Genomic DNA, 12,531 nt, shown 5'->3' with positions numbered 1-12,531 from the left:
CCCTAATAGCCAGAATAATCTTGAGAAAAAACAAAGTTGGAGATACCACACTACCTGATATCAAACTATATTACAAGGCTTTAGTAATCAACATCATCCTACTGGCATAAAACCAGATGCCTAGATCAATGGAACAAAATAGAAAGCCCAGAAATAAATCCAAGCCTATATGATCAATGATCAATTAATCTGACAAAAGAGGCAAAAGGTACAATGGGGTAAAGAGTCTCTTTAACCTTTTGTACGCCATAAGTGTCTATAGACACAGTGGTGGACCTTTATTGGTTTCTGTTTTGGACGCGTGGCAGTTAACTGGTTAATAAATGGTGTTGGGAAAACTGGACAGATACATGCAAAAATGGAAACCACACTAGACCACTTAAACCATATACAAGGATAAATTCAAAATGGGTTAAAGATTTAAAGGTAAGACTCAATTATGAAACTCCTAGAAGAAAACAGGCAGTAAACTCTGACATTGCTCTTAGTACTGTTTTTTTTTTTTTTTTTTATGTCTCCTTGGGCAAGGGAGACAAATGAAGAAACAAACAAATGGGACTAGATCAAACTAAAATGTTTTTTCACAGCAAAGGAAACTATCAAAATGAAATACAACCTTCTGAATGGGAGAAGATACTTGCCAATGATACATTTGATAAGGGGTTAATATCTAAAGTATATAGGGAACTCATACAACTTAACCCTCTGAAAAACAATCTGTAACAAATGGTCAGAGGACCTGTGAAGAGACATTTCTCCAAGTAAGATACAGTTGGCCAGTAGACATGAAAGTATGCTCAACATCACTAATCATCAGAGAAATGTAAATTAAAACCACAATGAGGTATCACCTTATACCTGTCAGAATGGCTATCATTAATAAATCAACAAACTAAGTTGTCAAGATGTGGAGAAAGAAAACTCTCATGCTTTTTGGCCTAATTGCAAATTGGTGCAGCCAGTATAGAAAACAGTGTGGATATTCCTCAAAATATTAAAGACAGAGCTACCATCTGGCCCAGCAATCCCACTTCTGGGTATATATCTAAAGAAATCCAAAACACTAATTTGAAGAGATGTTTGCATCCTGTGTGCATTGCAGCATTATTTACAATAGCCAAAATATGGAATTAACCAGTGTCCGTCTCTTGACGGGTGAATAAAGAGAATGCGGTACATACATGCAGTGGAGTGGTAGTTGGCTTTTGAAACAATGAATCTTGACCATCTGTTACAACATGGATGGACTGAGAGGGTATTATGCTGAGTGGAATAAGTCAGAAAAACAGATACCATATGATTTGACTTATATGTGGAATCTAAAAAAATGAATGAACAAACAGAAAAACAAACTCCGATGCAGAGAACAAACTAATGGTTGCCAGGTGAAAAGGGATTCAGAAGTATAAATTGGCAGTTACAAAATAGTCACTGGGATATAAAGTACAGCACAGGGAATCTAGTCAATAATAACTATGGTGTAGATTTATCATGGGGTCACTTCATATGTTATGTAAATTTCTAACCACTGTACTGTACAACTGAAACTAATGTAGTATTGAGTGTCAGCTGTAATTGAAAAATGGAAAAAATGAAAACTATAAGGAAAAAGTACAAATAATCTTTAATTCTGCTTCCTATATGCGTTCTTATGTATTGCATTTTAGAATCTTCTCACGTAGTTGCTATACGTTGAGTGTAGAAGTGTTTTTTTTTAAACAAGTGATATTTGTGTTGGAACTTAAAAGAATTTTGTATATCCTATTTTTCTAATTAATGACATCATGAATATTTCCATATAGTATTAAAAATTCGTAGTAAATTTTTAAAAATGTTACATATAATAGATACATTATAATTTAATCATTCTGTTGCTTATATGTAGTTTCTAATCAGTTTGATTTGAACTTTGAACTACTTGTTTTCTTCTTCTACAGGATACTTTTAAAGTACATTATGAGAACAACAGCCCTTTTCTTACTATCACCAGCATGACCCGAGTCATCGAGGTCTCTCACTGGGGTAATATTGCTGTGGAAGAAAATGTGGACTTGAAGCACACAGGGGCTGTGCTTAAGGGACCTTTTTCACGCTATGATTACCAGAGGCAACCCGATAGTGGTATATCCTCCATCCGTTCTTTTAAGGTATGGAGTTTTAAGCTTGGACGTTGGTAAAAACTATGACTTTATCATATTTGTTCTTTCATTTACTTTTTGAAAGTAGCTAAATATGGGCAGTTATTTAAGATTAATTGAGGTTTAAGTGATTGGGTGACAGGGTTAGAATCAAGAGGAAGAATCTTTAAAAAATGCCCTCATTGCCCTAGCCTTTTTGACTCAGTGGATAGAGCATCAGCCCATGGACTGAAGGGTCCTGGGTTCGATTCCTGTCAAGGGCACATGCCTGGGTTGCGGGCTTGACCCCCAGTAGGGTCATGCAGGAGGCAGCCAATCAGTGATTCTCTCTCATCATTGATGTTTCTATCTCTTTCTCCCTCTCCCTTCATCTCTGAAATCAATTAAAAAAATGTGTATATGTATATGTATATAAGAAAAAATGTATATACATATACAAGAAAAATTTTACTAGTCACATAATGCGTATAAAAAATGCCCTCATTTATATAACTAGGTCATGTTTTTTTAAAGAAGATTTAAATAGAAAAAGGAAAAACAGTACTACCCTTCATAATTAAAATTGCTGACATTTTAATGTTTTTTACACTGTTTTGAGAAAAGCAATTGATCATACTTTATATATAGTTTTATCTTTTTGTCTTATAAGTAAAAAAAGCAATTGATCATATTTTATATATAGTTTTATCTTTTTTGCCTTACAAATGAAATCTTATAAGCATTTTCATGTACTTATATATTACAGAAGGGTTCGCTGTATGAAAAATATATTACATTTTCTCCCCCTGATTATCAAAATATGCTTCCAGATTTGGAAGCTACAATAAAGAATATAATGTGGAGAAAACCCTTCTATAACCTTGCCTGTCTCCTAGTTATTTGATGTAATTTCTTCCATCTTTAGTTTCCCTCTGTAAAATAACTTTCAGATTGTTTTTACCTTTGTTCTGTCTAGGTAATTATGATTCTCTTTATTATCTACTTATAGAAGAATTTGACTATTGACCTTTTTAGAAGTAGATTTGGTATCAAGACATTTTGAAGCCTTGGCGGAAAAGTTAGCCTCTAGATCAGTGATGGCGAACCTTTTGAGCTCAGTGTGTCAGCATTTTGAAAAACCCTAACATAACTCTGGTGCCGTGTCACATATAGAAATTTTTTGATATTTGCAACTATAGTAAAACAAAGACTTATATTTTTGATATTTATTTTATATATTTAAATGCCATTTAACAAAGAAAAATCAACCAAAAAAATGAGTTCATAGGTTCGCCATCACTGCTCTAGATTGTTTACAGTTTGGGGACTATTTTAATTGAGTAGTACTGGGATGAAGATTTTGGTGCAGAAAGTATTTTCTCTATTTAGGATTAATTCCTCTGAAAAATGTATGTTCATTCTCTTGCAGACCATTCTTCCCGCTGCTGCCCAGGATGTTTATTACCGGGATGAGATTGGCAATGTTTCCACCAGCCACCTCCTTGTTTTAGACGACTCTGTAGAGATGGAAATCCGGCCTCGTTTCCCTCTTTTTGGAGGGTGGAAGACCCATTACATCGTTGGTTACAACCTCCCAAGCTATGAGTACCTCTATAATTTGGGTCAGTCTTAGTAAGGGAGTGGAGAACGGAGAGACCATCTTTTTCTTTAATTTCTTGCAGTTATTATTATTATTATTATTTCACAATTGCCAGTCCTTCTAGATGGGGAGAAAGAATATTTTCTTATCATTCTTAAAAAGGCTGAGATATTATGTCACGCCGGCGTGGCTCAGTAGGGGTTGACTCTTTGCCAGTCTTCAGTATTTGGCATTTTCTCTTGAATCTTTTCTTCATTTAAAACTTTTCTTGCCTAAGCTGGTTTGGCTCAGTGGATAGAGCATCGGCCTGCAGACTGAAGGGTCCTGGGTTCGATTCTGGTCAAGGACACATGCCTAGGTTGTGGGCTCATCCCCAGTAGGGGGCGTGCAGGAGGCAGCCAATCAATGATTCTTTCTCATTGATGTTTCTCTCTCTCTCTCCCCCTTCCTCTCTGAAATCAATAAAAATACATTAAAAAATAAAAAATAAAACTTCTTTTTACTTTTTATCATAAGACATTATCTGTTTATTCATTCACATTCCTTCTAGGTTAGCCTTCATTTATAAAATGATTTTTTTTCTTTTTTTTTATAGACATTTAATTTTAATTTTATTTTTTAAATATATTTTATTGATTTTTCACAGAGAGGAAGGGAGAGGGATAGAGAGTTAGAAACATCGATGAGAGAAACATCGATCAGCTGCCTCCTGCACACTCCCCACTGGAGATGTGCCTGCAACCAAGGTACATGCCCTTGACTGGAATCGAACCTGGAACCCTTGAGTCCGCAGGCCGACGCTCTATCCACTGAGCCAAACTGGTTAGGGCATGATTTTTTTCCTTTATTTCTAAATTTTTTCCTGAGTTCTGGAACTTTTCTGAATTTCTATAAGTCTGATTTATATATCTTTTTTCCTTAACTTGTGTCATTTTCATAATACCTTTAGCTTGTTAGAAATAGTAGGAACAAATTTGATTGGTTTTGTGGGCATGTCTTATGCTTTCATTTTCTCTAGGGATTTTTTTTTTGTAACTTAAAAAATTATTTTTAATTATAGTTGACAAGTTTTTAAAATATAACTTAATACAAAAGGGGGAGTCTGATACTTTTCTGTTGCTCATTTTTAATGTGAAATTTTAGGAGGAATAATTATAACTACCCAATTCTCTGTTGTTTAGTGTAATATTAAAAAATATGGTGGCTTGCTTTCTGAGCTTTCTCTGGCTTTGTTTTCCTGTAGCTCTGTTGTCCCCATTATGCTTGATTTTGGTTCTACTCCAGCAGTTTTTGATCCGTGTAGGGTACTGTCCTGGCAGGGGAGCTCTGTTGGGCTTTTCAAAGTGCTCAGGGACTAGACTGCTCTAGACTTACAGATCTTCTGCGGCCCATTTTACTTACCCACTGTGCAGGGTGTAGGACTCTGGAGTTTTAGTTGCTCTTCTCCAGCTGGCCTGCCGTACTCTCCAGTGAACACTATTGTCTGTCAGGGGCTCTTCTTTCCTCAGGTCTGTCAGTTGCCCTGTTGCTTCCTTCTGCTTTATCATTTACAGGCCCTAATGTGTAGGTCGTGTGGCTGTTGGTGTTTTGTGGACTACACCCCCTTGTATTTTGGGGTTTGTGGAGATGCCATGTTACCTAGTTTTGTTGTGAATATGGTCCATGGGTTTTTTACTTTGTTATCTCGTTGCTCTGTCTTTATGTGGAAATTGGGGAAAATCCAAAATCTATGCTGCTACCACCACCTCTGTCTTCCAGACTCTCCTAGTGCATTAACTTCAGATAGCATCTTTACTCCTCTGTGTAAGATGGGAGTGTACTCCCCTTTTCTCCTGTCCTATTTTCTCAGTTTTTCATATCATTGCATGTGTTTGCTTGATCCTTCAGGTGACCAGTATGCATTGAAAATGAGGTTTGTGGACCACGTGTTTGATGAGCAAGTGATAGATTCTCTGACTGTGAAGATCATCTTGCCCGAAGGAGCCAGGTGAGTGTGACTGTTCCTTTCCTCTGTTCCCATTTCTGTGGTGGTGCCCTTGGTTACTCGAAGCAAATCTGTGTGGAGGAGGCACGGAGTAAGTGCTCAGTATATAGTTTAAAAAAATGTATATATATATATTTATTGATTTCAAAGAGGAAGGGAGAGGGGGAGAGAGAGATAGAAACATCAAGGATGAGAGATAGAAACATCAAGGATCATTGATTGGCTGCCTCCCGCATGTCCCACACTGGGGATTGAGTACACAACCCAGGCATGTGCCCTGACCGGAATCGAACTGTGACCTCCTGGTTCATAGGCTGGTGCTCAACCACTGAGCCACGCTGGCCGGTTGTCAGTATATATCTTTGACAGAAGCCTGTAGGGACCTTTTGACTGGAGTTTAAGTGGAAAAGTTAGATTCAGATGAGGGAACAAGATTTATTTATGAAATATTCCTCAAACACAGTGCTTTTGTGTGACAGGAGCAGTCTCCAAAGTCACCTTAGCAGGCCACAGTGATGGCCTGAATCTGATGGGATGATCTGCAATAGGAAATAATTCAAAGTCAGGACAGTCAGGCAGCCCTTGTGCTGTGTTAATAGAAGGAAGAAGAGCCCTGGCTTGTTTGGCTCAGTGGATAGAGCATCAGTCTGCAAACTGAAGGGTCCTAAGTTCGATTCTCAAGGGCACATGCCTGGGTTGCAGGCTCGATCCCCAGTAGGGGGCGTGCAGGATGCAGCGGATTGATGATTCTTTCTCATTGATATTTCTCTCCTTCTCCCTTCCTCTCTGAAATCAATAAAGATATCTTAAAAAGAAAAAAAAAAAGAATGAAGAAGGGTAATGGGTTCCATAGACCAGGTTCAGAAAGGTGGGCACAGGAGGGAGAGGAGAGGATCTCAGATGGTGTATTAGCGTTCCATGGTTACAAGCTGTAGGAGCTGTCTTTGGTCAATTTAAGCAGAAAGGAATGGACTTGGAAGAGTAAGGGATATCCTAAAATGACAGCATAGGCTGAGGAACTAGGCTGAGGAAGCCAGAGCCAGAGTATCTCCAGGACTCCAGTTGGCTAAAACTGATGGACACACACAGGGGCATCTGCCCTTGGCGTGAGCGACAAATACCTTTTTGTAGGCTTTTTGTCATTTTACTCTTGATTCATTTTAAAGGGAAACATCTACTTGGCCTCCTTGGGTTATTTGTCTACTCTGATCACCAGAAGGAGAGGCACCTTGATTGTTCTTCCTGTGGAAGACATTCAGTTGGGGAATGGGTAGTTCCTCCAAGTAAAACTAGAGTGCTGTTGACTAGGAGAAGGGAGAATGAGTGTGTGTAGGCAAAAGCAGGACATGTCCAACTATGCCCTGTAACAAACTTCCAGCCTGTGAAGAGACAGACCATTTGGAGTAACTTTTCAGGAGCCTCTTCAAGTCCCTGAGAGGCTCTTGTTGGGTAGAATGCACACAGTTCTGTGATCTCTGTGATTCCAAGGGGTGGGCCAGTAGTGGTGAGCCCTTATGAGTGCAGGTTGCAGGGTGATAGACAGTTGTTGCCTCAGCAGAAGAATGGTCTCATACTCAGGACTTTCTGGCGGTGGGTCAGCTGCCTCAGGTGGTCAGGTGTTCCTGGTGCTGGTAGGGGAGCAGAGTGGAGTGTGAACTTAGTGACCCTGAAAGGCCCCCTGGATTGAGCCTTGGAATTTTCCAACCCTAAGTAAACCTAGTTGGTCAGTGCAGTTTGTCTGAGGCTATATTATATTCCCATCTGCCTCCAGGAACATCCAAGTTGACAGTCCCTATGAAATCAGCCGTGCCCCAGATGAGCTGCATTACACCTACCTGGACACATTTGGTCGCCCTGTGATTGTTGCCTACAAAAAAAATCTGGTAGAACAGCACATTCAGGACATTGTGGTACGTGACTCCACGGTTCTGTCTCCTATGCCTCCGTTCAGAGAATGGGTGCTGGGGGGCCAGGTCTTGCCTATCTTTCCCTCCTTGGGCTGGAGTGGTTTGAACATAGCAGCATCCTCTGGGGGTAGGGCTGGGCAGGTGGGGTGGGGCAGCCTGGATGATTGTTGGCTTGGTGAAGCCCCTTTTGGCTCCCAGGTTTCTGAGTCCATGTAGGTCTGTCACAGCCCATCTTCTTGGTTCTCCCTCCAGGTGCACTACACATTCAACAAGGTGCTCATGCTGCAGGAGCCCCTGCTGGTAGTGGCTGCTTTCTACATCTTGTTCTTCACAGTCATCATCTATGTCAGACTGGATTTTTCTATCACAAAGGTACCCTGGTGTCTTTCTTCTTGTCCGCTTGTCATTTTGCACCCTTGATAATGTGTTTCACTAGCTTTACTGAGCATTGGTCGTCACAGTAGACAAACGTAGCACCTTGTAGCCCAGAAGATTCTCTGCTGCCTGTGGCTTTTGCTAATCCTTTCTGTAAAGATAACCTTGTTTTTGTTGCTGTGATCATGGAGCACGCACAGGTTGCTAGTGGTGAGTGAGTACTGTGGGATCAGGGCAGCAGACACAGTGTGTACTTTTAAGGGCCCGAAAGGCTACCCTGAGTAGGTGAGGTGCAGAAAAGGTGGGAAGGGCACTCAGCCAGAGGGAACAGTTTGTGGGACAGCAGAGAGGGCTCACAGGGACCTGTGGGTAGCAGTAGTATAAATGTAAGCAAAAAAGTTGATCCAGCTGGTTCCATAAACCAGTAAGGCTGCCCAAGGCTCAAGGTGGTGCAGTTGGGATAGCTGCTAACAAACTTTGTCATATGCAGAAGGGTTGAGTCTAGGTTTTATTATGAAATAGCCCTATCTTTTAAGCTATAAAAATTGCTTTTGTTTTATTGATTAAAAAAAATTTTTACATTTATAGAAATATTACAAGAAAGATAAAAATAACTCTTGTACTGGTGTACTCATCACCTAGACATAGCTAACATTTGACCTCTATACATCATTATTTTTCCTGAACCATTTGAGAAGTTTGCAGACATTTGTGCTCCTTTACTGTTGAATACTTAAGCGTGTATGCAACCTGAGAGCAAGGGTATTCTCTTACATAACCGCGATGCAATGATCAAATTCAGGAAATGTAATTCAGTTCATGTCCAAACTTTTATAACAATTATTTTTCATATTCCAGAATCCAATTCAGGATCATGCAGCTCATTTAGTTATCATTGCTCCCTAGTCTCTTTTTTTTAAAAAATATATTTTATTGGTTTTTTATAGAGAGGAAGGGAGAGGGGTAGAGAGTTAGAAACATCGATCAGCTACCTCCTGCACACCCCCTACTGGGGATGTGCCTGCAACCAAGGTACATGCCCTTGACCGGAATCGAACCTGGGACCCTTCAGTCTGTAGGCCAATGTTCTATCCACTGAGCCAAACCAGCCAGGGCACCCCTAGTCTCTTTTAATCTGGCGCAGTTCCTCAGCCTTTCTTTGTCTTTAATGACCTTGACATATTTGAAGTTTAGAGACCTTTTGAAGTTTGTAGACTGTCCTTAGTTTACATTTATCTTATGTTTCTTCCTGATTAAATTCAGATTACGCATTTTTGGCAAGAACACTATAAAGTGATGCTGCATTTGCAGTGTGTCACGTCAGGAGTTCCTAGTGTTGGTGATATTAACTCTTTTTTGAATATATTTTTATTGATTTCAGAGAGGAAGAGGGAGGGGGGAGAGAGAGAGAGAAACATCAATGATGAGAGAGAATCATTGATTAGCTGCCTCCTGCACACCCCCTACTGGGGATCATGCTTGCAACCAGGGCATGTGCCCTTGACCAGAATCAAACCTGGGACCCTTCAGTCCACAGGTGGACGCTTTATCCACAGAGCCAAACTGGCTAGGGCTCCATTGATTTTTGGAGAGAGTGGGAGGGGGAGAGACAGAGAGAGAAACATCGATGTGAGGGAGACACATTGATTGGTTGCTTCCTGTATGCACCTGACCACAGGGCCAGGGATTGAGCCTGCAACTGAGGTACGTGTGTCCTGGGCCAGAATCTAACCTGGGACCCTTCAGTCCACGGGCTGACACTCTATCCACTGAGTCAAACCGGCTAATGCTCCCTTGAAGTATTTAAGGAGAGACATAATGGACATCCTGGAATCTTGCCCTTACCTGAGCTGAGATTTCTCTTTCCTCAGCACCTTACGTCTTTCATGGTGCACTCTGGCATTAGTACATCTGTTTGCTCTGCTGGACTTTGAAGTGAACATCTGTTTCATCTTCATGTCCCCAGTCTTTCCCGTTGCTGAACTGGCCCAGATTCAGTGTTAGTACAAGTTTGATTCTCTGACTTTCCAAGAAGATGGCTTTTTTTGTTTGCACAGCTGGTAGTGGGTGATGTTTGGAGGTGAAGGTTGGAGCGGGTTCAGGCCTGGTTTCGTCTTATACTGTCTCTCCTCCAGGATCCGGCTGCGGAAGCCAGGATGAAGGTGGCTTGCATCACAGAGCAGGTCTTGACCCTGGTCAATAAGAGACTAGGTCTCTACCGTCACTTCGACGAGACTGTCAATAGGTATAAGCAGTCCCGGGATGTGTCCACCCTCAACAGTGGCAAGAAGAGCCTGGAGACGGAACACAAAGCCTTGACCAGTGAGATTGCACTGCTGCAGTCCAGGCTGAAGACGGAGGGCTCTGACCTGTGCGATAAGGTAGGTGTCTGTCAGCACTGAGTCGCTTGGCTCGTTGCTTGCCATATCCCATCTTCGAGGGTTGTACCCCACTATCTAGACTAGAGCATCATATGGCTGCTCTGTCTGGGTCAGCCACCAGGCAGCTCTTGCTCACTGCTGGCTTGTGGTGTGATACTGCACCCAGTGGCATTGTGTCAATCCTTGTGGTGGAACAGGAAGTTTGGGTGTCTTGGATCTGAGCTGGGTGTGGAGAAAGCTCTCCTAGATTATATAGCCTGTCTGTCCTCACAGCTGGTACTGACAGCAGCTGCTTCCTCCTTGGAAGCCAGTCTGAACCACGTGAGAAGAACCAGACTTAGAAGAGGGGTTAAGTCCAGGCTCTGATTCAGACTTTGTAAACCTAGGCATGTTATCTCACTCTGTACCTCAGTTGCCTCACCTGTAAACTGGAATGCTATTTGTATTACCTCACAGTGGTTGTGAATGTGAAATAAGTGTGACATGCTTGATGTAAAGGGCTGAGAATCCTGCCTGGGACGTGCTGTGTGAGTTCCTGTGGCCTATAAATGAGGAGGGGAACCTCCCCTCCCCCTGGAGGTGCCCTTTAGCGTTCCGGATCGCACTCTCCATGTGCCACGCCCCAGCATTCTCCTTATCCTGTGCTGTTTTCTTTATAGCATCTACCATTTTCTGAAAATGTTTACTCATGTGCTTAAGTATTTATAATCTGTCAGCTTCTTGTGGGGCAGATGCCTTATCTGTCTTTAGTGCTTTTTCCAGAACCTAGAATCATGCCTAGCACTATGACTCACTAAATATTTGTTGAATGTTGAGTGAATGTAGGTATAAAAGTCCTCAGTCTGACATCAAGTTGGTGATAACATGGGAGTCATTCAGACCTAAAATTACACCCCAGCCAGTGGTCCTTTGCCTATGTGAATTTCTGCACCTAATTTGATAATCAAAGGGAAGAGAATGAATGTTCCTTGAGTACCTACTGTGTGCGTGGCACCACCGTGTTTAAGTGATTTTACATATTTTCCCATTCATTTCTTGCAATCCTCTTCTACAGCTAAGGCCCAGGGATGGTGAAGGGTTTTGTTCACAAGGGTTAGAGCTTGAAGGAACAGGGTTTGCGGGGGCGGGGGGAGGGGGGTGAGGCTGGCATTTGAAGCCAAGCCTGTCTCCCTTCACAGCCAGCCCCTGTGGCCTGGGAGTTCTGGAATCTGTTGGCATGGGAGGTGGTGAGCCTTGCTGAATGAGGGTGAGAGGACCACTCTCAAGCCTTGCCCTGCTCTTGCCTTGGCCAGGTGAGCGAAATGCAGAAACTGGATGCACAGGTCAAGGAGCTGGTGCTGAAGTCGGCAGTGGAAGCTGAGCGGCTGGTGGCTGGCAAGCTCAAGAAAGACACGTATATCGAGAATGAAAAGCTCATCTCAGGAAAGCGACAGGAGCTGGTCACCAAGATTGACCACATCCTGGATGCTCTGTAGGCCCTGCCAGTTGTCTACTGGGTGGGCCCAGGGTGCTGCACTTACGGCAGGTGTGTGTGTGTGTGGGTGGGGGGATGAACGTTGAGGCCAGTGAATGCTGGCATCTGTATTTTATAAAAGGCCTTCAAGGAAGAGAAGCCAGGCCCTGCCTTAGACAGAACAAGAAGCTTAGTTTTTCCCGCTAAACTGTTCCTTTAAAAAAATTTAAAAACAAACAACTGAAACCACACACACACGCACACACACACATCAAAAACTTAAATTCCATTAAGAATAAAATACCTTTGTGTTTTTGAACAAATAAATTTTCAATATTTGATTGGTTTTGTTTTATTCTGAAGCCTAGGGTATTATTTCAAGCCTGTAAGCTCCTTGTTTTATGCCCTTCTAATTCCTGATGTTTGAGTATTTTGCAAGTGTATGCATATTTTTAAAACATGTGTGAACAAAAGAAAATAAAACAGGGACTGTGAAACTTTTGTCCTGTTGACAATCTCTCACAACTTACTTCTTGAGTATAATGCTTTTATCAAGTGCTTTTTGTTGATTAAATAATGGACTTACTCCTTGAGCAGGTGTGCATACAAGTGTAAGTATCTATATATATAAAAGGCAAAGTGACCGACCGTATGTACGTCTGACCGACCAACTGGTACATATGACGTGCAATTTAAAAATAAACGTTGACTTGT

The 12,531-nt window shown here is 41.6% G+C and overlaps 1 protein-coding gene across 2 annotated transcripts in view; it reads left to right on the top strand.

Annotated features, from left to right (window-relative positions):
- RPN1 (ribophorin I) overlaps window positions 1–12,158 on the top strand; it is a 34,848-nt gene extending 22,690 nt beyond the window's left edge. For both annotated transcript variants that reach the window (XM_070420758.1, XM_070420757.1), the window contains exons 4-10: window positions 1,938–2,147; window positions 3,547–3,739; window positions 5,605–5,704; window positions 7,473–7,611; window positions 7,861–7,980; window positions 10,119–10,364; window positions 11,657–12,158. In XM_070420758.1, the coding sequence (XP_070276859.1) occupies window positions 1,938–2,147; window positions 3,547–3,739; window positions 5,605–5,704; window positions 7,473–7,611; window positions 7,861–7,980; window positions 10,119–10,364; window positions 11,657–11,839 (1,191 nt within the window). In that variant the 3' untranslated portion in view covers window positions 11,840–12,158. The remainder of the gene's footprint in view (window positions 1–1,937; window positions 2,148–3,546; window positions 3,740–5,604; window positions 5,705–7,472; window positions 7,612–7,860; window positions 7,981–10,118; window positions 10,365–11,656) is intronic.
- The last annotated feature ends 373 nt before the right edge of the window (window positions 12,159–12,531 follow it).

Source organism: Myotis yumanensis, unplaced genomic scaffold, assembly GCF_028538775.1.
Source record: "Myotis yumanensis isolate MYYU_CA2020_CCGP unplaced genomic scaffold, mMyoYum1.0.hap1 SCAF_7, whole genome shotgun sequence".
NCBI classification, from domain to species: domain Eukaryota; kingdom Metazoa; phylum Chordata; class Mammalia; order Chiroptera; family Vespertilionidae; genus Myotis; species Myotis yumanensis.
Note: the sequence above shows the minus strand (reverse complement) of the source record. Positions and strands in the feature narration are given on the sequence as shown.